At 38.5% G+C, this 26,638-nt stretch overlaps 1 protein-coding gene across 1 annotated transcript in view; it reads right to left on the bottom strand.

Annotated features, from left to right (window-relative positions):
- Positions 1–26,413, bottom strand: part of loxhd1b (lipoxygenase homology PLAT domains 1b) — a 32,784-nt gene extending 6,371 nt beyond the window's left edge. The window contains 39 exon segments of the mRNA XM_085368546.1: positions 764–881; positions 1,395–1,522; positions 1,621–1,806; positions 2,007–2,215; positions 3,572–3,698; positions 3,799–4,008; positions 4,090–4,244; positions 4,733–4,895; positions 5,675–5,791; positions 5,876–6,057; positions 7,945–8,109; positions 8,206–8,334; positions 8,429–8,533; positions 8,635–8,780; positions 8,942–9,075; positions 11,358–11,509; positions 12,560–12,878; positions 12,993–13,153; positions 14,096–14,288; positions 14,992–15,188; positions 15,267–15,343; positions 15,639–15,799; positions 15,924–16,078; positions 16,177–16,312; positions 16,532–16,618; positions 16,722–16,882; positions 17,558–17,693; positions 17,778–17,918; positions 19,145–19,254; positions 19,573–19,696; positions 21,471–21,619; positions 21,745–21,843; positions 21,983–22,167; positions 22,259–22,339; positions 22,586–22,597; positions 22,766–22,880; positions 24,442–24,680; positions 24,682–24,769; positions 26,326–26,413. Coding sequence (XP_085224672.1) covers positions 764–881; positions 1,395–1,522; positions 1,621–1,806; positions 2,007–2,215; positions 3,572–3,698; positions 3,799–4,008; positions 4,090–4,244; positions 4,733–4,895; positions 5,675–5,791; positions 5,876–6,057; positions 7,945–8,109; positions 8,206–8,334; positions 8,429–8,533; positions 8,635–8,780; positions 8,942–9,075; positions 11,358–11,509; positions 12,560–12,878; positions 12,993–13,153; positions 14,096–14,288; positions 14,992–15,188; positions 15,267–15,343; positions 15,639–15,799; positions 15,924–16,078; positions 16,177–16,312; positions 16,532–16,618; positions 16,722–16,882; positions 17,558–17,693; positions 17,778–17,918; positions 19,145–19,254; positions 19,573–19,696; positions 21,471–21,619; positions 21,745–21,843; positions 21,983–22,167; positions 22,259–22,339; positions 22,586–22,597; positions 22,766–22,880; positions 24,442–24,680; positions 24,682–24,769; positions 26,326–26,413 — 5,640 coding nt within the window.
- Positions 26,414–26,638: the final 225 nt, after the last annotated feature.

Here is a 26,638-nt window from a genome sequence, read left to right as displayed (position 1 = left end):
GTCTGATGAGTTCTTGATTTCTGCTGCAACATTCAGATAGTAGTGTCTGAATTTGTTGCAAACAACATGAAAACATGGATCCATCCTGCTTGCATCAACAGTTCAGGCTGCTAGTGGTGGTTTAATGATGTGGGGGATATTTTCTTGGCATGCTTTGGGCCCCTTAGTACCAACTGAGCATTATTGAAATGCCACAGCCTACCTGAGAATTGATGCTGATCATTTCCATCCCTTTATGGCCACGGTGTACCCATCTTCTGATGGTTGCTTTCAAAAGGATGACACACCATATCACAAAGCTCAAGTAATCTCAAACTGATTGCTTGAATATGAAAATGAGCTCACTGTTCTCAAATGGCCTCTACAGTCACCAGATCTCAATCAAGCAGAGCACCTTTGGGATTTGGCTCAACGGGGGATTTGTATCATGGTTGTGGGGCCAACAAATCTGCAGCAAGTGTTTGACGGTATCATGTCAGTAATGGGTAAAATCTCAGAGGAATGTATACACCACCTTGTTGAACCTATGCCATGAAGAATTAAGCCAGTTCTGAATGTAAAAGGGGATCTAGCAAACTGTACCTTATAAAGTAGCACATGAGTGTAACACGTAATATTTATGATAAACTGATGTGAAAGTTTTGTGCTACCTCAAAATGTGCATCTGCTTTCCGGTAATTGCAAATTATTTCTTATCATTCCTTCTTTCTTACATTTTGTATTCTAATACCAGACGTGTTGCATCAGACTCTCTTTGCATTACCCTGTCAAGAAACCAGTCTGGGCGGCTTCCGGTGCCATCTATTCGAATTCTGATCTTCTTCAAAGGAGCGATGTCATCTATCTCCAAGGTAAATGTGTCTTCTTGCCCTCTTTCAAACCTGAATGAACCAATATATATGGATTAAGCTGCATTTAAAGACATGACTGTGCTAATTAAATAGTTTAACCTTTCTGAAGATACATTTAATTGCATTTTAACTTTCATGCCTTTGTAGCTGTACACAGCAGCTGGTTAGATTATCTTAGGTTAAACGGCATAAACAGTGAAACAGCCTGTCCAATTTTGTCCATAGGCAACAGCACAGATTAACATAAAACACTGTGTTTATTCAGAAACATGTGGTGCTTATGGCATTTATATGGCAGACTCTTTGTTATTACGATCTTAGTGCCAATAAAGGAAATCACTGCTTTGATCCAAAATACCACACAATAAGTGACATTTCTTTATAATTAGGTCACATTAATGAGATGCAACACATATATTATTGAACTTTAAAGGTGCTGATGAGCTCATTTTGTTTGTTTAAACTCAGGCATCTCACATTTCCAGTATTTGCACTGAAAGTATCAACTGTTTCTTTACTGATAAGTAATCACTGTGAACTGACCTATCCTCATTTTTGGGCAGAAGCATTTCCTCTGTGCTCCCATTGGCTCCGAACACGGTCAGGAAAATGTTGGTATCAGTTCCTGCATACTGAATGTCACCTGTGGCAACCGTGACTGAATAAACAACCTAAAAAAATACAGTACACAGAGATACAGATACAGTTTTTATGTAACACATTAACTGAATGTTTTCCAACACTTCATATTTTAGGTGCGGTGACTCACTTTGCGGATAATGTTGATCGTGCTGGAGTCCAGCACATTGATCAGTCTGGCAGTCAGACCATCTCCCCTGTCTTTAGCCAGCCAGCACTTACATGGAAAGATGTACTTGATACCTTTGGTTGGCACGGCAACCGACAGCTCATCCACCAACCAGCAGCTCTCTGGTGTGACACCATTATGGCCAAGCTGAGAGGGAAGAGAAGGGAGAGGAGATGGAGAGGGAATTTGTATATCACTTGATTTTTGTTTGATCTAGGCACATCTAGAATTAATTATTGCTGAGCTAGAATGGTTTTATTAAAATTTTAATAGCAGTGCATCTGAAGAGACAGCAGAGAGGAGACAGTTTCACAGATTTAGCTACAGAAAGAGTCCCAGATTCTCACTTCCACCCTCTTGATCTCTCCCACGTCAGTTCCATAGCACACAAAGTGCTCCATGGAGCCAGCTGTGAAGGATTTCTTTCCCTCTGGCAGGTCCAGCCACAGCCGGTCTGTCTCGACGTCATTGGGACCAATGATGATGACATAAACCCTCGCTGTGGTGCTGGCATCTTGTTCGATCGCCGTGGACAGGGTGAAGTGATAAGGGATGACTGGGTGAGAGAGAAAAACTGCTTTGAGATTTTTTTCCACATATAAAATTCAGTCTGATGTCTCAGCCACTTCAGAGACCATTCCTACTTCTTTAATATTAGTACTATCATCTAGCTCCAGGCTGAGTGTGACCTTTTGATCTTTTTCAAATATGGATGGAGACAATATTAAAGTTTATCTTAAAGGAGTAGTTTGACATTTTGGGAAAGGTGTATTCTTACAGAAAGTCAGATTAAGGTGGAAGATTGTTAGCACTCTTTTAAAACTGTAGCCAGCAGCCATTTACCTTAGCATAGCACGAAGACTTATAGTCAGGAAATAATCCTTCATCACTATACACTGTAAAAGCATACAGCTGTTCTTCTTAGACGAAACATGTTGTGTTAATTAATGAGCCTTTAAGGTGTTTGTAGATGCTTTTCTTTTATTAAGGCTACATCAGTGTTATTCTAGTGCTTTAGCACACACATACTATCATGTGCAGCCAAAGAAAGAGAGCAGAGGGATGCTTGTTTTGTGTCTTGTATCATACAGAAGAACAGAAACAGCAACGTTTCAGATCAGAGATTTATTTTGCCTGAGGTAGAGCAGTTCCACTACTAATCAGAAGGTCAGTTGTTCAATCCCTCCTCCTCCTTCATTCTGCACGTTGAAGTGTCCTTGGGCAAGATACTGACCCTCAAATCCGCCTCCCCGTGCATCCTTCAAAAAGTGTGTTCGTGTGTGTGTTTGAAAGTCCTTAGAGGCAGAAAATATAGCTCAAATGTGTGTGTGAATGTGGGTTGTAATAATCAGTTGCTTTGAGTGCTCACTTAGACTAGAAAAGCACTACATAAGTACCAGTTCATTTAGCATCCCTGGTAGAGAGGTACAAAGAGGATTATAGAGGATGAGGTTACAAAAGGTGTCTGAGCCAAGCTATCTTTTTTGTCTTTTTTTCTCATTTTTTGAAGCAATTGTAGGTCTGCGTACTACAATTTTGTGGATGTCTCTGCTTTCCTTTCCACACTAAAAAAAGTCAGAACTGCATTGGCAGGACTTCCAGAAGTCTCAGTTTTAGGAGTGCTGTGGTGAGTGAGTTCAGGCACAAGGCGTAACTTTGGTAAGTTAAACACTTTAAAATGAAAGCCACCAAGCACAAATTTCTTTAATGTTGGTTAATTTGGTGTAAATATTAGGGTGAACTATGACCTGATTGATATTACCTATATTTATCAAATTTCTATAAGTTTGCATTGATTCTTCCTGTTGATATTGTGGTTATTTATCATGTTGAATTTCAGTATTTTTTCCTGATATTTGTGTCCACTTCCAGAAACGTCATTTCACAAAGAGACACAATGAATAGACCTTACTTGGACCCTCTTCAACCACTACTGCCTTTTTCTTCTTTTTCTTCTTGTTGGCATTCTTGTCCAGTCCCAGTTTGGCCTGAGCAATCATTTTGGAATATGGATCAGAGCTTCTTTCACCCTCATACCCCTGAAACAGGCACAAAATAAACACAGCTATCAATTTTCTTTTCTGGAATAACTCTGACATACAAAGAAGAAAATAATAAAACACTGTCTTTAAACACAACCTTGACGTAGAAGGTCCTGTCTATTCGTTTGTCCTCTTTCTTCGTTGATAGCCAGCGCTCACACAGGAACATGTATACCTCTTCTGTTTCCACATCCAGCACCTCCACCTGGTCCAGGTACCAATCAGCCCCAATCATAGAGTTGTTATGACGAACACGAATCTTAAACACCTGCCCCAAATCCACGGCCTCAATATTGAACTTATCCACCTAAAAGGCAAAAGGAATTGAACAGATTTAGATTTATTTTTGTGCAACATCACATAACGATTCGCACTTCTCCTCTAATACCTCTCCTCTCTCAAACTTGTTCTTGTTATTCTCAGATTTGGCGAGTTTCCGCTCTCCTGTGTCTCCCAAATCTCCATAAATGGTGAGGAAAACGTTGGCATCGGTCCCTGCTCCGTACATATCGCCTGTCCGCACAGACACCGTGTATGTGTGAGCTGTGAGGGAGGAAAAATTTTGAAGTCGGTAAATGCAGACCTTGTTTGCTAATAGATTTTTTTTCCCAACTGTGTTGTTTCCAGTCTCACAGCGTGTCTATTTATACAGCAAAATGTCTCAAAAAAATTTGTACAACATGCAAAGGGTTGGTGTGACAGAAGGGGATGCTTTGGATAGTGCGAGATCGGCTGTGGTAACCCCTAAAGAGAGCAGCTGAAAGAAGGAGAATGTCTCAAAATTGGACTTTAAACCGTTCTCCCCACTAACCCTTTCAAAACTGAGTTCAGCTTTGAAAAAGTGCATGCTAGAAGAGCATATTAGGATGCTGAAAAGCAAAATCTACCAAGGCTTATATTGCTCCATGCTAGTTCAACATCTTCACCATGCAACAGCTGAAATACAAATAAGCACCTCTAATGTTTCCTTAGACAGAGCACTTGAAAGCAAGTGTAGTTACATTCCACCGGTGACATAACTTTCAACCTACTTTCCAAAGCATCTTCCACCTCAGTTTCAGTCGTTTTCAGTGTCCCATCCCTGAGGAGTTTCTGTGTGATGATGTCTGAGGGGACAAGCTCCCTCACCGTCTCACCATCATCTTCAGACTTAGCTAGCCAGCGCTCGCAAGGGAATATAGTCGTCTCAGAACCCTGCCATTAAACACACACAACTCTTCAGTCTGGCACCAGCTATGTTTCTCTAGCTGAGACTCAATGAACTGTGTGAGCCAGAAGATGTTAAATTATTAATTTGTTAATAATTTAATGAGGCCACAGACAAGAAATCTCTTAACGATGCACTTACAGTGCATTGCCTAAAGTATTCACTCATCTGCGTTCAAAGGCATATGAACTTGAGTGACATCCCATTCTTAATCCATAGGGTTGAACATGATGTTGCAGCTATAATAGCTTCAACTCTTCTGGGAAGGCTTTCCACAAGGTTTAAGAGTGTTTTTATGAGAATATTTGACTACTCTTCCAGAAGAGCGTTTGTGATGTTGGATGAGAAGGGTGCTGTCAGGACTCTGTACAGGACAATCAAATTCTTTCACACCAGACTCGCTCATCCATGTTTTTATGAACCTTATGTGCCTCGGTATGTGCTCTGTGATTTTATGTGACCTACCACTTTGTGGCTGAGCTGCTGTCATTCCTCAATCGCTTCCACTTAATAATAATAATAACAACAGTAAAAGTTTAATGTGGAATCCTTAGTAGTGCTTGACTTCACAGAGCTCCTGAGAGCAACCCATTGTGTCACAAATGTTTGTAGAAGCAGTGTGCATGCCTAGGTGTTTGATTTTATACACACACCTGTGGCCATGGAAGTAACTGGAACACCTTAGCCATGATTTGGATGAGTGAGTGAATAGTTTTGGCAATATAATGCCGCTATTATGGTGTCATCTCATGTGGCTTTTGCTTACCTTTCCTTTCCTGAGCTGTCGCCTGATCTCCACTCTGTCAAGATGCCATCCAGGATTGGTGCCGCTGTTGTCATGTCCTATCCTGATTTTCTCTATAACATCACCAATGTCCTCCAGCTGTTTAAAGACAACTTATCATTCGCAAACCGGCCGCCACTTTTTGAAAAGCTCTATCAGTGAGTAGCCACACATTACACTTACCTCCACAATAAACATGTCTTCAGCTCCCCTCTCAAAGCACAAGCGTCGCTCTCTCTTGTTGACACACAGGTGCTTCTGCTGAGTGCACACCCCCTTATGGCCATACAAGACTATAAACACGTCAGCATCTGTTCCCGCTCCAAATACATCGGTGGTGTATATCTTTATCTCATAAGGCACAACTGAAAAAAATGGAAAAGCTTTTTTGTTGACAGGTAAGGTGGAAGAACCCTTTTTGAGCCGTACACACACTGGTCCCATCATCGTTTACACTTCGGTTTATCAGGTGTCAGGTACAGCTGACCACTTGTGTTCAGATTTCCTTTCCTTCTTTTTAACCAAGAGTCAGCAAAGAAAACAACTATTTTAAGACTTGTAAAACACAAAAGCTGCATGAAAAAGAGAAAACAAGGTGTTACAATCTTGTTGTGGATGTATTAGACGCACTACAAAAAAATGTCAGTGCGTCAAAGACTGAAACTGCTTTGGCGGTTTCACCATTTATTGATGAGCAAACACTATCATGGTTAACTCATATTGATGACGTAGGAGTGGGTATATTTCAACTTAATATTCAAAAGCTTGCGTTTTGAATTTCAGAGGCCACAATTAAACGTGTATAATAGTCTTTGTTTCTATCCCACCTTGATTACTTGTCTGTTATTTGGTTTTAGTGCTTCAGAAGTAAGACCCTTGCTCAAAACAGAGCTACCCCTTTTGCTCTTCACTGAAGGACAGTGTGGGTGGGAAACATGCCAGGCTGTCATGGATGAAGGTGGAGGACAGGCTGGCATATAATCTAGTCTTTTATATAAGAAACATTTGCATTTTAGGAAAGGCTATATTAGTATTCACAGCTAACGTTTACAGTTATGATACCAGACGTGCTTTTATGCCTTACAGAAAACATATCAGACTAAACTATCTAACTGTAATAACTGTCCATCATTCTTACTACAAGCATTGATAAGCAATTAAAAGCAAGAAGTTTAGGAAGAAAGTCGTGCAGTATATGTAGTTATTTATCTGTGGAGAGGGATCACAGTTGTGCTAGCTGATAGCATAACTGCTGGCTTAAAATGTGTTTATTGTCACTGATGACATTTTTCTGTTTTAGTGTTAACTTGTTGTTGAAACTCAAAGGAATCATTTGATCTTTTAATACATTTGCTGTCCTAAATAGTTAACATCTAACTGGTAAGATACTGAATGAAAATACAAAGTAATGTGTAGAAATTATATCTATAGATAATTGCTACTATAATATCCTGAAATTGGTTGAACTTTTAGAGCCTGCTTTATAAAAATGCCCTTATATTGAAGGGCATTAAATTATCGTCATTGATTAAATAATAACAGTCTTTGAGCCCGCTTTATAAACTGCAATATTATTTATTTACTTTCTTGTTGTTTGTATAAACTAACTGACATGAATGGATCATAATGCATAAGTTGAGTTTGCATACATATTGATAAAAAACAAACTATACTCTATAAGTCAATATTTCGGGCTGTTGTCTCAAACTTTATCTCAAAATTTGGATTTATTAACTCAAACTAATGAGAAAATAACTTTATCAAGGGGAGGCTGGAGCCTATCCCAGCTGTCATAGGGCGAGAGGCAGGGTACACCCTGAACAGGTCGCCAGTCTAACACACAGACACAGACAACCATTTGCACTCAAATAACTTAAATTCTGAGTAATTTTGTCTAAAGTTTGAGTGAGTAAGTCATAATCTTTTTTTGGAAAATAACCTGAAATTTCGACTTAGCTCTGCCAATCGAAAATGTTTTTTTCAAGGGCAGAAACAAGCCTTCATTGGAGGAATGATAATAAAAAGACAGGACACCACTGCAGCTTTATAACATTCATTACAGGTTGGAGTTAATGGTCTGACAAGCACCATTCTTCAGGCAGACTGCTTTAAAATACATTTTACTGCTAATGCTTCCGCTCTTTTATCAGAGTGAAATTTTGCATAAAGCACTTTTAGAGGACGATTTCTCAATAAGCCTACTCTACGTTTACTAATGGATTTGAGTGCTTATATCACTGCTGTTCACTCACATGGTGTGTAGAATTCAGTCTGTAAGTCAGCAGGATAGAGATCCCTCACAGTTGCACCATCATCCTCCCCTTTATCCAGCCAACGGCCACATGGGAAGCGCATCCTCTGACCCTGTGAAGGGGCATCAATGTCGATCCAGTCCAAGAACCAACCAGATGAACCCCCTGATTCAGAAAAAAAAAGTTTATTTTTTTTGTACAGTGCAGTGCTTATGTATATGACTGCTTTGTTTGTTTTTGGACAGTACGTTCTTTCCCCACCTGAGTTGTTGTGCCCGATTCGAACTTTTACCAGGTCGCCCAGATCCACGGCCTCCACAGTGAACTCATTGATCATCCCCTGTTCAAACTTATTCTTGTAGTTTTTACAAGCCTTTAGATTGATGATCCCTGTGGGTGACATGCAGATTTTTTTTAAAATTCTGATATTTAGCCAGTAACAGGGATGCCACCATAATGCAGGGATGATGCTGAATTATCGCACCTGTGTCATCATTTTCACCAAAGAGGATGGCGAAGACGTTGGAATCAGTTCCAGCATACTTCTTTTCTCCAGTTTTTATCTTAAGAGTATATGTAGTAGACATAGCTGCAGGATAAATTTATCATATAAGTACATGAAACTTGTCATATTGGTCTTCCACTAATCTTATCCCACTGAGGCGTAAACAAGCTTTGAAGCTTCATTACATTTCTGCTCCAGGCCCAGAGTACCACTCGTGCCCTCATCATCATCATCCTTCCTCATGAAGGCCTCATCCACGGGAACCAGCTCTCTCGCTATCTGCCCGTCGTCTTCATCAACTGCAAGCCAGCGGTTACAAGGGAAGTAGTATCTACAGAAGAAACACCTCTGTTCAACACTCCAAGATATAATCTTGTTAATTTACTCTCCTAATCACACAAAATCTTTAATCCTTGTTTGCTGTAGGATTTTTCTGGAATCCAGCTGAATAACTAAGCAAAACCCACATGGCTGTATGTTTGTGGCACCTACGTTGTATCCTCTTTTGTGTCCACTATTTCAACACGATCCAGGTACCAAGAGGAGTAAGACTCAGAGTTGTCATGACGGATTCGTAGCTTCTTCAAAGGGCCCAAATCAACGGCTGTCACGATGAAAACATCCTCCTGCAAAATGCAGCAACTAGATGTTTTACAAATCACTTTTAATTTAACTGTTTTTATTTGATAGTCCAAAGTGATACCAGAGCAGAAATGAATCGGGACTCACAAGAGTGTTAACTGATAGAAGAGAAGTTGGTTTGAAACAGTACTGAAATATATGAAAGCTTTGAAACTTTACAAGGGAAAGACAGAAAAGGCACAAATATATGAAAATGGAATGCAATCCATCCAGAGTTGCTACAGTATATCTGACCACATCACAAATATATTATTAGAAGAAGCATGTAAGCAAAAACAAGGTAATATGAAAACTCCCTGTTTCTGCGATGCTGTGTAAAATGTAGAGAAGAACAAAATGCAAAATCCCATATTTACCTAAAAATAAGTCAAAGACAACTTAAAAAAAACTTTAGTTGAATTTGATATGTATATTATAATGTTCCCAAAGTCTTGAAAGTAGGCAGGGTAGTTCAACAAACAGACTCTTTTACTTTTGTTTTTACAATTGAGTCATGTTGTTCACGTCACAGAGGTACCTATATGTGGTTTGACATTGTCCTGAGAAATCATCATCTGTATGGCTGCATATGATTTGGAATCATCTGGTGGGATTCATATGTTTCTCCATAACTTGTATGTGCTCTTCAGCCTTAACAGTGCCTACCATGTGCAAGTTACTCATGCTTTTAGAATGCACACTAATATTAAGTCATACAGTTCCTCACATTTTTAGAGAGGAGGAAGTGATGGGCATGTTTTCCATCATTTTTATCATTTTTAATTAAATACACTAAGTGATTTGCAAGTCAATTCATTTTTTTCACCTTTCCTATTATGTTAAAAAAGGAGAAGACGGCTGGTCATACTCCACAGAAAACAGTTAAATGAATATGTGAGCTGCAGTTAAATTTCTTCATGGTAATGTGACAAAGATGGCACCATTCGTTTGTTCCCTTCTCCCTTCCACTTGCCACTCCTGGATTTATTTCTGTCTTCCCGAATCATCTGAAAACAGTTGATGTTAGTGACGGGATCTTGAATTATTCTTGAAGATGTGTTTCTGTGACACTCAGTATAATACACACATGAAGGGCCCCTCATTTCTCACAAAAGCTGTTAGCCTCTCTGTGGTCCAGCCATCTCACAGGCATGACAGTGTCTGTTTTCTGGGCCTGTTTCTTTTCCCTTGTAGCTTCCTTCTACTTCCACATCCCCTGCTTGTTATCCTCTGATTTCTGCAGGGATGTCTGTTGTTGTTATTCCGGTCGTCATGCAACTGCAGCACGTTTAATAAAAATGGTAATAAGGGGTCGAGAAAACAGAGCAGGTCTCCCAAGCAACATGTCCGGTGATGGCATAGCTCAAGAAAAAAAAGGTACTAGCAATAAACGAAACAAACCAAGTGTGACAAGAAAAAGTAAAAGAAAGCAAAAAAGGAAGGAAGAAAAGGACAGAGAGAAAGAGAGGTGGGGTTGTTGAGGAAATATTCAGTTTATTTCACTGTTAAGGCACTCACTCATGAGTAAAATATAGTATTTTTTTTTTTTTACATTGTATCACATAAAAGTATTTATTTATTTATTTATTTTTTAAAAAAGAAGAACAATTCCTTTACAGAACTGAGGGTGACACTGTTTATTCAGGAGCTTTAATTGGTCATAAATAAACTCTCTTTCTTAAATTTTGTTATTATATATATGCCTCTTAAAGTATCTTTAATGAAAAAAACGATTTTAAACAGAACTAAACAGAGAAAAGGTGTAGATGTCTGTCAGCCACAGACCAAACATTCCCACTCACCGAATGGACTTTTTACTTGTGTCTTAGAAACAGACCCATTTTCCACTGAAGTGAGCTCTATGTTCTTACAGGGCCAGCTGTGATAATTAATTAACAGGTGTGGATAAAGTATGGAGTAAAAGTAGGACGGGTTCAATGACGCAGAGGACTCCTGTGAGTCCAAGCCGGCTTGCCTGCAGGAGTGTTTGTAACCCTACCAGAATATGCTCCCACCCACACCTCAGTGGAAGACTCATGTTGCGCGAACATGGTTGAATCTTTGACTAACTGCTGGTTAATTTTCAGCATGACACATTTTTGAACAAATGTATAAAGGTGTTCAGCTGTGATGAAAGCTACTAAGATATTTTTTTTAAGAATATCAATTCGTAGAACTTGCCACAATAGAGCATAATCACAAATATAATCAAGCGACATCTTTAAATCTAAATCATCATTTTTATAATCATACAAATTTAGAAGTGATTGTGTATTTCCTTTATTACCTGCCCTCCCTCAATTTTATTGATGTTGTCAGAATTCTTCAGGCAGCGCTCTCCAGTGTCTCCGTTCTCTCCATAAATATTAATGTAGACATTGGCGTCGGTCCCGGCTCCCATCATGTCACCAGTGAAGACACACACTTCGTAGGTGTTGACTGTCAGACAAAACAAGGGTTCAATTACTAACACCTTGTTAACCTGTCATACATGCCCTCCAAGTAAATGTGTGAACCAATTATGGCTAAAACACAACACTGAAGACACAATGAAGATGTCGTAAATAAAAATACATTTCAGTTCTTTATTGCTTATTAGCTGTAGCTAATTGAAATTTCTTAAATGACTAAAAATGGGATAAGGTGGTACTGGGAAGTCTTGTTCAAAAAGATAAATGCAGACAGGTGGGTGCTCACTGGAAAACTGATAGAAAATACATCTGCTTTAAGCCTATGTCTTAAATTAATTAACTATGTGAGGAGAAGGGATGCATATGGGAAGAAGAGGTGCTCTTTGAATAAAACAGACCTTTTCTTCTCTCTAACTTTAAAGACATGATGTTAAATCTTTTAGTTTTGGTTGACTTAATAATATTATTACGTGCAATGTAATCATGAATTTCATCCAGCACTGGTATGCTTCCTTTGCTCTGAATGCATTATTCATGTGAAAAGGCATTTGAATTCAGTGCAGATGGTAGATTACCTCCATGACTAGATTTCCACATAGGGAGGTAACTAAGGATTGCACACAGTCAGTGAGACTGCAAAAAGTCATTAATAATATAAAAAAAATTATAATGAAAATCTCACGCATTGAAACTTTAATATGCTCCAAACTCAGAGAAGTGTTTAAAGAACATATGCAATTTCTAAAAATGCATTTTATGCTGTTGCATTTTTGATATAATTTAAAGAGAGGGTTCATGGACCAGCGAACAAAGCTGTGTTTGCCTGACTCTATCCGTGCATGAATAGCAGCTCCATTTTGTTGCAGGTGGTATATTTGAAAGAGTGATTTTGGTGCATTTTTATTGTGGAGTATGCACGGAGAAAAGGGTTTTGTTTTGTACTATGTTGCAAATCCATGGCCACTGAACTACCGGGAATTACTATTATGATGATTATTACTATCACATATATCATCATCATCATGAACTGTGTTAAATAAAACAGTTAAAACTTTCATTTAGCTTGTTCATTTAGTACCTTCCATCTCTTCTGCATCTTCAGGCAGCAGCTCCACCACCAGCTCGCCGTCCTCCTCTCCCCCAGCCAACCAGCGTGAACAGGGAAAATGATATGTCAGCACCACTTCTTGCATCTCCTCGCCACCCTCCTCATCCTCATCTTCCTCTTTCTTCTTTTTCTTCTTCTTTTTCTTGTCCTCCTTTTTCTTCTCCTTGGGCACCAAGGCCATGATGAGATGTTTCACGTCCACTGTCTCCAGGAACCAGCCAGATCCAATGCCGGCGCCATTGTGACCGATGCGTATCTTAAAGATCTTTCCGACATCTTTGGCCTCTATCTGTCAAACAATTGAAAAGTTTTGATTCAACATTTGGACACTTAATTCTGCATTCATGTTAAATTGTTGCAATAGAGTTGGAGTTTTGGAAATCATAAAATCCAGATTTGAAACCTTAAATATTTCGGTGGTATTCCGTTCAAAGTTGTTGGATCTGCTTTCCAGTGTGATAACCTCCGTCTTCCCCTTGTCCCCGTAGATTTGGATGACGACTACAGCATTTGTGCCAGCAAACACCACATCTCCGGTCACGACTGTTATCTCATAGTTTATTACTAGAAAATGTAGATCGATGAATGTGAAAGTGAACAGAAGTATTTTTCATGCAGCAATGGTGTTAACACATACACATATACTTAACTCATATATTTAAAACGCCTTACATAATAATTCAGTTCAGTGTAATTGTTTTTAAATAGTGGAAATTCACAATAACTTTTATCTCAAGGTACTTTATATTGCAGGCCCCAAACCCTACAGTCTAAAAAATATTTTAGACTGTAGGGTTTGCTCACTGGTGCAGGAGGTTTGCTCACTGGTGCATCTTTATTTATAAGGCCCTGCTTGGACAAATGCCCACCTACATTTGCGATCTGCTCACACGGAGAAGTACTGTTTCTTACAGCCTGCGTTCAAGCGATCTTTTATTGCTCAATGTTCCATTTGCCAGAACTGAACTGGGAAAGAGGGCTTTTACTTATGCTGCCCCTTTCACATGGAACATGATGCAAAAAGACTGGAAGATAGCAGATCTTATTTCATTAAATGCTTTTAAGTCCAGATTGAGAGAGCCAGAGAAAAATGTTTTTAAAATGTAATTGTTATTTATAATATGTATGTAACTTTGTAATTTCAACGTGTTGTCGCCTCTTGGCCAGGACTCCCTTGCAAAAGAGGTTTTTAATCTCAATGGGACTTTTCCTGGTTAAATAAAGGTTAATAATAATAATAATTTTAAAATAACCCAACAAAGAGACAACCCCCTATGAGCTTGCACTTGGTGATGGTGGGAAGGAAAAACTCCCTTTGAACAGGAAGAAACTTCCAGTAGAACCAGCCTCAGGGAGGGGCAGCTATTTGCTGGGACTGGTTGAAAGAAAAGACTCCATTATTAACCTTGGTAGGTGAAGGTGACTCCCTATTTGACTTTTGACTTACTCACTCATTTAAATACTGTTTATTAGTGTTTTTCTTCCTGTGCTTAATGTGTTGCCTACATTGTTCTACATCCAGGATCTCGCTTGGGTAGAGCTCCACCGTTGTTTTGCCATCGGCCTCATCTTCGTCCAGCCAGCGGTGGCTGGGGAACATGTAATTCTTTCCATGGACTGGAACCAAAATTTGAACACTGTCCAAGAACCAGCCCGCACGCATGCCTTTGTTAGTGTGGCCAATCAACAGACGGTTGATCTGGAAGAATAAATAAATGACACCAATTACATTTTAGACGTTTCACGCAGAAATTCTGAAAGTTCACAGGAAAAAACAAAACAATAGAATCTGTGTTATGTGTTTTTTCCATTTTACTTTAGCAAATATCCTCTCATATTTGGAGCAAATTGAATAAAAAATCATAATAATACTGACAATTATTGTTGCTAAGCCACTGTCCACAAACAGACACTACAAACATTGTTTCTATGATGTGTTTGTAACAGTAACTAAGCAACAGTAATTAGCAGTAAGGGTACAAATGCATTTAGACTACAGTTAAGATCTTTTTTTATTAGAATACGGATAGTATTATCCTATAATAAAATAGAATGAATCACAAAAGGCTATGTGTCTTTCATAAGTGAGAATAGGTCTTTAGTAAAGCTTTTCATAATACTGCAGTAGTGTGTAAAAGTCTCCAGCCACCTCTTATTTATAATCTTTATAATTTGCAAGGAAATTTGGAAAATAGGTGCAGAGATTTATTGAAAAATGTGCAAACCTACATGAAAATATGTGCTTAAAACACAGTCTGTACAATTGAAACAAGGGAATCACCTTTTGGTGCATAAAAAATTACAAAAAAAAGTCAATTTTCATGGAAACAAAATATAAAGAATTGAAGGGGAAGACTTATGCATAGTACTTTACATTGGCATCAACATCAAATGACAAAAACCTGTCCAATGTCAAAGGTTTCCACTGTGAAGATGTCAACGCGGCCTGTTTCAAAGTAGTTCCCCAGGTCGTTGGCAGAGACCACCAGCATCATCTTACTGGTGTCACCTTTCTCTCCATAGAGCTTCACAAACACATCAGAGTCAGAGCTACCTCCGGGGATGTCACCTGTCTTCACAGCGATGTGATAGTTGGTATCTGACACACACAGAGAACAAATATAAGCATGACAATAAAATTCAAACGTTACTGAAATGTCAGATTCCTTTAACTTACTGTAAAGACGCTGTCCTTCTGCAAACGGAACTAATTCTCTGACAATCTGTCCATCATCCTCGTTGCGGGCCAGCCATCTGCATGCCACATTCAGTAAACAAACTATTATCTCATCCATCACACACACACACACACACAGTTTAACAACTATTATGTATATACAAAACATGTTTTTAGGAACATGTAATCATCCAATCATTCATTCATGTGCCAGCACTGCAGCAAATAAAATCTTCAGGATCAGGATCTTTAGTTTATGTGCACATCAAAATAAAGAAATGAGGCAGGCTGTCTTTAAAGATGTGTTCCTAACAAAGTGACTAGTTAGTGTCGATTTTATTTCCCCGCAACAACTGTGACTGATGAGAGCACCTGTTACAGGGGAACTCCACGGCATTTGCCTCAGCTTGTCCTTCCTCTCTTACAATCACTTTGTCAAGAAACCAGGCAGAGCCTCCACCTTTGCCATCATGTCCAATTCTCACCCTGCGGATCTGCCCAATGGCCACCGCCTCAATTAGAAACTCATCCAACTAGAAAAACACACAATAAGATTGGATGAAGATCAGTCATGTAACTTTTAAATGAAAAAACAAAACGAAGTGAAGCTTTCTTCGTGAGCTCTATGTTTAACAGTGCAGTGCCAAATATACATACACTTCCTTTCTCAAACTTGTTGACGTTGTTTTTGCAGTTGATCAGGTCCCTATCTCCGGTGTCCCCTTGGTCTCCAATTAGATTTAGAAAAACAGATGCATCTGTGCCGCTACCACCGACCGTCCCCGTGCAGACAGTTACTCTGTATTTAATCACTGCAGAGCACAATAACATAATTCATCGTCACTTACATTCTTCTTCTTGTTTAGCTAATAAGATTTGGATTGTTCATGGTGAATGTGGATATACACACAGGGCAGAGGCTCAGCAATAAGCTCTCCGGTGGCGGGAAGCTCTCTCACAACCTCATTATCATCTTCATTACTATCCAGCCACCGCTCACAAGGAAATGTATACTTCTCCTTCGTTAATGTTTTCATTAATGTTGCCTGAATGAATAAAGATGATATTGATTTTTGATTGTATCAGTTGGAGCTGAGGATGCTGATTTCTTTATATTAGCACCATTCTTGTGTTTGCTAGGCTAGAATGTCTAAAAACTGGCTGTTTGAGATTTTAGGATTTTTATGAAATCACTAGCAGAAATAGGTATGGAAATGTCACAGCTGAGATAATTTATCCGATTACTAGATTTGAGAAATTCTCACCTTGCTTAGATGCCATCCTCCAAAAGGATTCCTCTTATCATGCCAGATACGGAGTTTGGTCAGTTTTCCCAAATCAGGAAGTTCAACCTGTGATTTTAAGTCAAGGTAAAAGTAGTTTATTACTGTGTGCAGCCTCAATATCTGATGTGCTGATACTAATGTGCGTAGCACTGAATTGTAGGATACTTACCATAAATCTGTCAACTTGTCCTTGTTCAAAATTGTCTGTTTTGTTGTCCAGCCTGATCTCGTCTGACTTGGCCTTTTCTCCGTACACCTGGAATGAGATATCAGCATCGGTTCCTGCGCTGGGCAGGTCCGACGTCCAGATCCACAGCGACCAGGGATGCTCTGAGGAAAAGTGAACTCAAATCATCATCTTAAATTAGGACTGCCATAGCTTTTCATACCTCAGAAACTAATGGTGTCCCACTTTCATCATCATAATTTGTTTGTCACTGTGACTAAGAGCTCATCCATTCTCCCTGATTGCTTTGGCAGAGTGAAATAAAGTATGCTTTACACATTTGAGGGCAGTAGGAACACGAAGTCTCTGGAAGGATTTTTTGACAAGAGCTTAAAGATGTCAGGGGAGCAGCAGAAAATGCATTTTTGCTCATTAAAAATCTTCTCAGGACGGAAACTACCATTTTGAGGTGATTGCAGCAGACAGCTCCCAACTGTGATTTTTTGTGATTGTGAATGGGCATGAAGCCGGGCAGTGAAGGAATGCCCACTTTACAAATTTATGTCGAAATAATAAACTTCTGCTGTTTATGTTTGTCAACCAGAAGAAAACTAAGATAATACATAACAAATGCAATCAGCGGTTACATGTCTTCAAAATAGATATTGGACTTAATTTCACTGGCAATTTCACACAAAGCAGAATAAAGACAGGCTGCCTACTGCATCAGTATGCAAATTTGTGTTAGTTCATTTACTGAGTGGTTCAGGAAATAAACGTGGAAATGACAGCATTAGCTGCCACCGCTGACTAGCCGTAATTACTGACATTCAGCTCACTTTTCTGTCTCTTCTGCCTGAGTGAGACCATCTCGTGGAGCTCTCGCTCTATCAGCCCATCTCCCTCCTTTTCATCCAGCCATTTACTGCATGGGAAAGTCTGCTCTATTCCGGTGAATGGGCAGTAAACCACAACCTGCAAAGAACGCAAGTTCTGTTAAACTATTTAATTGAAAATGAACACATTTTAATGCATTTAAGGGTGCTTGTGGAAATGTACCTTCTCGCAGTACCACCCAGTACTAAGCCCTCTGTTGTCGTGTCCAATGGTGACTCTGCTCAGGGGACTGAGGAGTGCAGCAAGCTCGACATTAAAGATGTCTGTTAAGTCCCGTTCAAACTTTCCTCCTTCCAAAAAGACCTTGATTAAGCACAACAGGGAAAAGTTTAAGTCTGGTTTGTCCACAAAGAAAGGAAGAAATACTCCTATATATTTGTTTAATATGTGCATTGACGGACTAATCCTGGTCAAAAATGACTCCATGATTCCTCACAAGGTTCCTGGAGGCCAAGGTAATGTCATCCAGAGTTGGTATCTGGTTAGATACCATATTTCCAAGATTTAAATAAATATACATAAAATGGTCACACTGATTACACAAAAAGTACATTTATTACAAAAATACATAAAAATGAAAGTGATGAACTTTCAACATTAAGAGGCAACCTTGGTAAACTGGCAAACGTGACCAAAAAAAGTTCTTTAAATCCTACAATGCCAAAGAATTTATAGAATAAATAAAATGTGCTGCCTGGGAGGAAAAAGGGGTTTGCTCTCTGTATGGCTGTGGCAGCTATAGAGAGTAAAATCAACCATAGTGGATTCATCTGTAATTAATTCGTGCTTAGGTGGGGATGGTTTGAGTGACAAAAGAAGAGTGAAAGCGGTGAGGCAGCACCTCAGCTAATTGGAGCCACTTGACTGGACCAGTCTCTCAACTCAAGTCTTCAAAATGATCCCTCTTTTATATCTACTTTAGATTCAGGTAGTCGCAAAAAATGGGACTAAATCAGAATAAAAAGTGCCCTGCATTAGACCAGAAAATCATTGAGTTAAAGAAAAACACCTGCAGAGACCCACTGAAGTTAAGGCCACTTTTAACAACTCTGTTTTCAAATGAATCAAGTTTAAGGCAAAAGTTTAATAAGGAAGATCTGCATTGACTCATCTGCCTAGATTCTTGGGTGTTTGGGCTGCTAGTCTATTCTGTCAAACTCAGTTCTGTCATCATCACTCTGGTCCAATTATATTCTTGCCCGCCTTCTGCGAGTCAGTCGGCCTCTGTTCTGTGCTTTAAACCTCAGCGCTCTTATGTCATTCTGTTTTTCAGACTCCACCTTCAATTCATCCTGGCCCGACAGAGATCCTTATCAAGTCTCCACAGGTCCTGTCCTACTTCCTACCACAGTTGGACTCTGCTCTGAGATCTGGCTTCATTGGTGTCTAATTGCCAAAAACTTTATTTATTTCAATAAATCATGCTCAGTTCCTTAAAACGATCTCTCCTCCTGGAAATGAAAATAATGATTCCTGCAACACTTATTAGTAAAATGCTTTCTGTCCTGTGTCTTGTATTTCCTCTTTACCTTCCCACTGTTCTTCAAGCCTTTCGTGCCGTGCATCACAATGTGGATTTTGGAGTTGGTCCCGGCACCCCGGATGTTTCCTGTCACAATCTGGACATTGTACACAATACCTGATGGATACAGTTACATGTTAGCTTATCACAGGTAGTGCCAGTGGGTCGCCATGGTTCACAGCACCCGTACTCCCAAGGATATGAGCAGGACCAGATAACCCAGATCTAAACAATAGTAGTCTGATCCAAGAAGTAATGCTTACACAGCTTTCTGGCAGGGTTAGTCTGCAGTTATTCATTAATAGTTAATAATTAATTAAAACTGAGGGAAACTATTTTGTAAGACAGCTCCGAATTGTCAACTATCCTTGAAGCTGCCATCGTGTAAACCAGTTGAATTTTCTCAGGCTTAAAAACCAATTTTCCAAATTTCACCTGTGGGCTGACTCCCTCCAACCAAAACATCCCTCTGGATCTTCCCATCATCCTCATCGATGGCAAACCAGCGGCTGATGGGGAATTCATACACTAGTTTGTTTCCAAGATCATCTACTATCACCTGTAGAAAAAAACTGCAATATTCAGTACAACTGGTCACACCAGAAACTACAAATATCAAAAAACCTAAATAAAATGAGATAGTGGTGCTTCATCTTCTCATGTGCTTGCTCGGTACAGGTCACATTAGTGCAATGCTATGATCAGTCTTACAGAGAAAGTTGCAGTAGAAGGATGAAATGAGGCAGAGCAGTCCGAGTTTCAAATTACAGTTTCTTAATTAAAGGCTGGAAAGCTGACTGAGCACATTTGTCTGCTGCTGAGGTGAAACATGCAAGATTGTCATTCAGTATCCACTTAGTGGCTGTTCCTTTCCTAGAGTGCTGAATGTGATGTTGACTGTTTTATTCAAATGTGTTTTGCATGCGCAGGTTTCCTTTTTAGCATCCATTTTGTCTTTATGCTCTAGGCAAGAACTTAATCTAGGAGGACTGGACTGCTCTTTTTATGGCACCAGTGTTTTTGTTGTGTGTGCAACTTGCACCGCAATCCTTAGACATGTGTTTTTATATGATATATATATAGATATTTGTATCAGCTTTACGTATTTCTTCCCCTAAGCTTTAGGGGATTAGTCTTGGTTAGTCTTGGGGGCATGGTGCACAATTAGTATTACTTCACCTGTATTCTCACTAGCTATTCCTCCCTTTTATGTTGTAGACTAAAAATCATTATTAGCTTTTATTAAGTAAGCATGCTCATATGTATCAGCGTATATTTGTCATTTGTCAATATATTGGTAATATAACAGCTGATAAATGTACATTTATGAAGCAAAGAAGAATACCACAAACACAACAACCAGCTAATCTGACCAGAATTGAACTTGAACTTTTTGGAACAATAAAAAAAAAGATGACTTTTAACTGCACTGTCATATTATTTTAGTAAGGACTCATAATTAACTTCACATAACAAATGTTATGGAAATATGTTTGTGTTTCATGTGTCTTAAAATGTTTTTGATAAAATAGATAAATCACCAAATATCGGTATCGGTCTTAAAACATCCGCAGTTATTTTATATGTGCTCGCTATCTTAGATTTGATTATGAATGTATTTTTGTATTTTCTGATAAACTGTAATAAAATGTCCATTTTTTTATTTAACACTGAATTATTGTATATTGCTTATAGAGGTTTCAGTAGCAATGACAAAAACAAAGCTAGCCTCAAATAAATGCTCAGAATCTTTTAGTCCAGAATTTATCTCAGTGTAATAAGTAATTTAGTGGCTGCACAAAACGCATTTGAAATGCAAATAGAATATGACTCAGTAACATTGTCACTACTGATCTTTGGTGTCAGCCTGTGCTGCAGTAACCAACAAATCTACCGACTCGTCTGTCTGTTTGCTGTAAGGCAATCTCTTAATGGGGCATGGTGTCCCTTTACACAGCAGGTAGAATGAAGACATGCGTGTTTCGCGTGTCTGTTTGAATGAACTCATCTCTCACTGTATGTGTTGGAGGTGCAGGGACGCTGGTCTCGGATGAGACGGCCGACAGGAAACAAGGAGATCGCATGTCTTAAGTACGACTGCAGAAGCAGGGCAGCGGCACAGCAAGACTCTTTTGTTTCAAGATAATGTACAGTAAAATCCTTAATGTATTATATAACAAATGAAAGTCATTTTTCATTAACAATGCAAACTGACAAAGGGGCATATCTTTTGACCATTAGAATCATGTCAACATCATTTTATTTTACAGACTCATAGGGGAACAGTCTTGTAAACAATACCTGTCCTGTCTGTTTATGTGCCTGTTTCTTACCTTCTCCACAAACCATCCTGCTGAGGAGCCTTTGTTATTATGTCCAATGGTGATCTTTCTAATTTTGCCCAAGTTCGGTGCCTCGATGGTGAATTTGTCCTCTGTGCCCTTTTCAAAGTTATTTTTGTCGTTGTCAAGTCGCCTCTCCCCTAAAATAGAATCAATGAATAAATAAATAAATTATAGCAAACATATTATAGTTTCATTTATTCATTATAGTTTCATTAAAGTGCTTCTTTCAAACTTAAGTGACCAGATATGCTGCACGTGTTACCTGTATCTCCAAACTCCCCAAAGATGTTAATAAAGACATCTGCATCTGTGCCACTTCCTTTTACATCTGCAGTGAAAACACTCACAACAAATTTATTATCTGGAAAATTAAGAAAAAGTACAAAAAAGTCACAATTTTTGCAGAGTTTAAAGACAAACCTGATATATAAACTTCTTAAAAGCATGTCAGCTGCTAATGCCAACCAGATACTTAGAGGGTTTTATCTATGCATACATACATTTGGGTATGTCCATGGGGTCTATGCTGCCCAGCAGGTCTCTGATGTAAAGGCCATCTCCCTCTACCTTACTGAGCCAGTTATTACAAGCAAAATAGAACCTCAGATGAGGTCGAATCACATCCGTTACCACGACTCTGTCCAAGAACCAGCTGGGATTAAGGCCAGTGTTGTCATGCTCAATCCTGGAGAAACAGAAACATGTGGATAAATTACATGTTCCTGGTCAAAAAAAAATGGTTAAGGGTGTTAAAAAATATCTCATGTCTAACAAACCGTATCTTTTTCAAGGATCCAACATTGTGAGTTCTAATTCTGAACACATCTGTTTTGGCCCTTTCGAATGCTGTGCAACTCCTGAAATACCAAAAAAGGTTAAAATTCAGAAGTCACCTGAACGTCATCCTCTTTTGACACATCATACTATTCACTAAAAAATAAATACAAACTAATCAGAAGTAAAAATGTAAATCTAGGAGAATAATTACCAAAGTCATGCAAACTTTGAAAAAACCATGCAGTAAATGGTGCCACCAATAACCACAGCACAATCTGATGGCTAAGCTGTCACAGCAATTTTTTAACACAACAATAAATACATACTTCTTTTCTGTGCTGTGAAAGAGGAGGAAAGACATCGTTTTAGTTCATATAGAAAATAAATACTGAAATGACATAGGGTTTATTTTGAACTGGAGGCTCTTAGAGTAATCACTCTTTGCTGTTTATACGCTTGCAGACAAGCTTACATCTAAACTCCACTAATCTTTAAAGGTGACTTACTTGCTAGCCAGGTGGACTTTGGGTGTGATGCCATAATCTCCAAAAAGAGTAATAAACACATTGGCATCAGTGCCTGCTCCTCTCTCATCACCAGTGATGGCAACCACCTCGTACACTACAGGGTTCAAAAAGAAGAGAACAATAAAACCAAGTAAAGTGTGAAGATGCATTAAGGTATTGTGGTAAACATAAATACATACATACTAGGTGACAGTGTGCATTTGTGTTTTAGTACTTCTGGCCTTCTGAAACTTATCGTAAGCTTAATTTATTCAAACCCACACAGATGTTCCCAGTTATGTTTTCAGATAAGACAATAGGTTGCCAAATTTAATGCACTAATTCAAAAGTTTCTCACAGATACTTTGAAGCTTAAATATTTTATATAGGATAGTCACTGTATCCAATTAGATGATTATGAAGCAATAAGTATTGCTTTGAACTGGTCAAAAAGAAATATCATACTGGGCAAGTAAGCCAAGAATAATACTAGTGGCCACATGTCTGACCGTTTGCTATGAATTGTTAAGATGTGTCCTTTTTTTTGGACTATATGAGGCATGGAGTTATCCACTGTGACACACTATCCAAGATAAAACATACAAATCTTATGATTATTGCTTATTTTTCTCTCAAAATTGTCCATCATTTTGGTTGGTTATCATTGGAACCAGGTATAATGAAGATCTATTCAAGTGATGTGTTTATCTGATGAAGTTGAAGGTGTTTTAAATCTAGATTTCCATTTCTTATGTTTACTAATAGAATTGTTGGGGAGGGCTTGAGCTAATCCTTAGACAAAAAGGGGTACGGAACGAGCAGGTTACTCTACGTTCTCACATCCACACCTTCAGCCAGTTCAGGATCACCAATTAACCCAACAAGCATGTCTTTGAACTGTGGGAGGAAACAGGAGCACCCAGAGGACAGGCACAACTAAGAGCTGCTATCATGACATGTAACTGGTTAACCTGAGTTTTACTTAGATTATGAAAAAATATTTAATGATGAAACAACACACAAGTCGAATACATGACAAGATTTAAGCTTAATTGTTCTTCAAATGACTTTTGATTCCACTCCACTACATCTAAATTAAATTGCTAAAATGAAACAAATCTCAAATATATATCTTTATATTTCTTACTTCTTGAAACAATAAGATTTATTTATATAATTAAATACTTTAAAGATAAACCTAAAATCCATCCATCCATTTTCTTTCACTTCTTTTGCTTGAATGTGAGTGTGAATAGCCGTCTAAACACTCAAATAAAGTGCTAACATTTAAAGTTTACAATATTGTGGTGCATTTCATTGTGTTTCTTTGTTTTTGTAAGATGATGTTTCTTTTTGTTAAGTTCAGTGTGACTTTGCTTTGGGTTGTTGTGGACTGGGATGGACGTGAAACCACCCCACGTAAAGATTAACGACATTATGTTCACTACGCCACTATGTCCATCCGCCTCATGAACATTAAACTAAGGCAGCGACACTGCTAGAGACAGTGAGACTCCTGAAACTGCAAAGATCCACCTGTCCTCTGGGTGTCGAATAACTTTCCTGAAGCAGAACTGACATTATATTGTCCTTGATTCTCCTGAATATACATATTTTACACCTGCTGCTCCCTCATCTTGAATTCTGCATTTTACAAGAGATGAAAAAAAGTTTACCTTTCTTTTTGTGATACTCATCCTCGTAGTTCTCCACTTTTTCCGGCTCGTAGGTACGAAGCTCTTTCTCATAGATTTCAACATAATTTTCAATCTTCTTCTTCTTGCCTTTTGTCTTCTTGGTGTCTTCATCACTGTCTCCCTTTACTGAACCTTTCTTCTTCTTGTCTTTCTTTTTCTTTTTCCCTTCCTCTTCTTCAGGGTCCTCCTCTTTCTTGGATTTTTTGTCCTTTGATCCCATCTTTGACTGAAGACTTCTTCTTTGTGGTTTCAATCACATCAGGAAACTTTTCTCCTCTCGTGCTACCCTTGGTTCTGCTGTCATTAACTTCATTATTGTTGCTGGATACTCTTTTGTCTTCTTAACCTGATTTTCCTTTTTTTTCTAGATGCTCCTCATATCAGACCCTGATTAGTCAGAATTACATCCTGCTTCATCCTTGTCCTTCTTCTTCAGTCTCCTTTGACTCACTCATCTACTCATCTGGTGAAAAACCTGTTAGGTTTCCTCCACTGCTCTCTGACTTCTTTTTTCTTTTTTGTAGACATCTTAATTTATTTAATACCTTGTAACCGTAGCCAATTCCTGTGGCTGAAACTTGATTAAACTGACCCGTGACAGCACAGGAATGACCCACTGCTAGGACAAGTCTGACTCAGAGTTTACACAGTTTCTTAGTAGGTGGCTGGGGATTATCCTCTTTATTCATGACCTCATGAGAAATGATGAAGTAACCTGAGCAGAGCATAGGGCAGGTTCCCTCCCAGAATGGAGACCTGCTAGAAAAGTCCCTACAGATCAATGGCAGCAAGTAAATAAATGAAATGACTGATACATGTTAAATATGCGTCAGGTCACTAACCCTGTGAGTATTACATGACTGGTATTATATTACAGCCTGTTATTAAAATATAAACAACATTTTATGGTTATGTGTTATTCAACAGTAAAACAGATGTTGACTGTTCTATTCAAATGTGTTTCGCATGTGCAGGTTTCTTTTTTAGCATCCAGATTCTGTTTTCTCTTTATGCTCTAAAACAGTAAAACAAAATATGAACAGAGTATTTTTAATTAATTTTTTTAATTAATTTTTAATTAAGGATTTTTTGTTCTATTATATTATCAACTAACTGCTGAACATTACACAAATTATTGAGTTTGTTAGACAATCATAATTTTTTGTACAAACCTTAAAATAACAGGCTTAATCAGTTGTTTTTAGCTAATGTTGGTTTCTCTAATATGTGCAAGTTATTGATATATTTGACATGCAAACATCCTAAACATCAAACATCCTAAACTTTTAAATATCCTGCCAAATTCGGACTTCATATAATCGAGTGGAAAGTAATTCTTTCTCTCTAAAGTGTAATGTATTAGAAGTAACATGTAGTAATAGAAACGTCCTAAGCTAATGTAGGCCATTTAAAAAAAATAAAAGTTTTAAATTGATATTAAAAACAGATACTGCAATGGGAAAAAAAACTGTTTTGTACGTGTAGTTCTAATTGCAACCAGCAGAGGGAGATATTTACGTTTGGATCAGCGTTCAAAGTGTGCTTTTTGTGTTTGCACCCACTCAGCAGAGGATGACCATTGCTTTTGTCATCCAGACTGACTTATCAAAAGGAGCTTATCCCAGCTGGTTTTAATAAATGAAGTTAAAATCACAATGTGCTTCAAACTGCTTGTAATAAGTAAAACAATATCTGTAATGAAAATTTAGTTTTAAACAAACTGGAAAAAGAATCTGTTCACTGCAACATAAGCAGTTAAAAAAAAAAAAGCTTCATCCTGTATTCATTTTCTGTCTGGGCAAATGTTTTTTCTCCATTTTCAGCAATGTTTCCTTTGGCTGTACAGCAAACATATTCCCTTACACGATGGGCTCAGCCACAATGAAAGCTCTTCCTCTTCCATGTCCTCATCTTCCTCCTTCTGTTTCCCCCCGCCTTCTTCCCCCAACATCTCATTCTCTTGATGCAGTTCTGATTCTTTTCAAAATAGTTAAACTCACTCGAAGTACCTAAATGTTAATGTTTGCATCTGTGAAACAGGCACATTAGCGTTTCATTGCAGCAGTTACGTTGTAACTTACGATCACAGCCTTATTTAAATGGTTTCACATTCTGTGATTTGGGCCACTGAACGTGTCTAATTTTACAGCTAATGTTCAATTTGCTCACCTAATTT

The sequence above is a fragment of the Diplotaxodon limnothrissa genome, linkage group LG12 (genome assembly GCF_057381915.1).
Source record: "Diplotaxodon limnothrissa isolate DT_005_m linkage group LG12, D_limnothrissa_male_GT1.1, whole genome shotgun sequence".
NCBI classification, from domain to species: domain Eukaryota; kingdom Metazoa; phylum Chordata; class Actinopteri; order Cichliformes; family Cichlidae; genus Diplotaxodon; species Diplotaxodon limnothrissa.
This window is presented reverse-complemented; position numbering and strand designations above follow the sequence as displayed.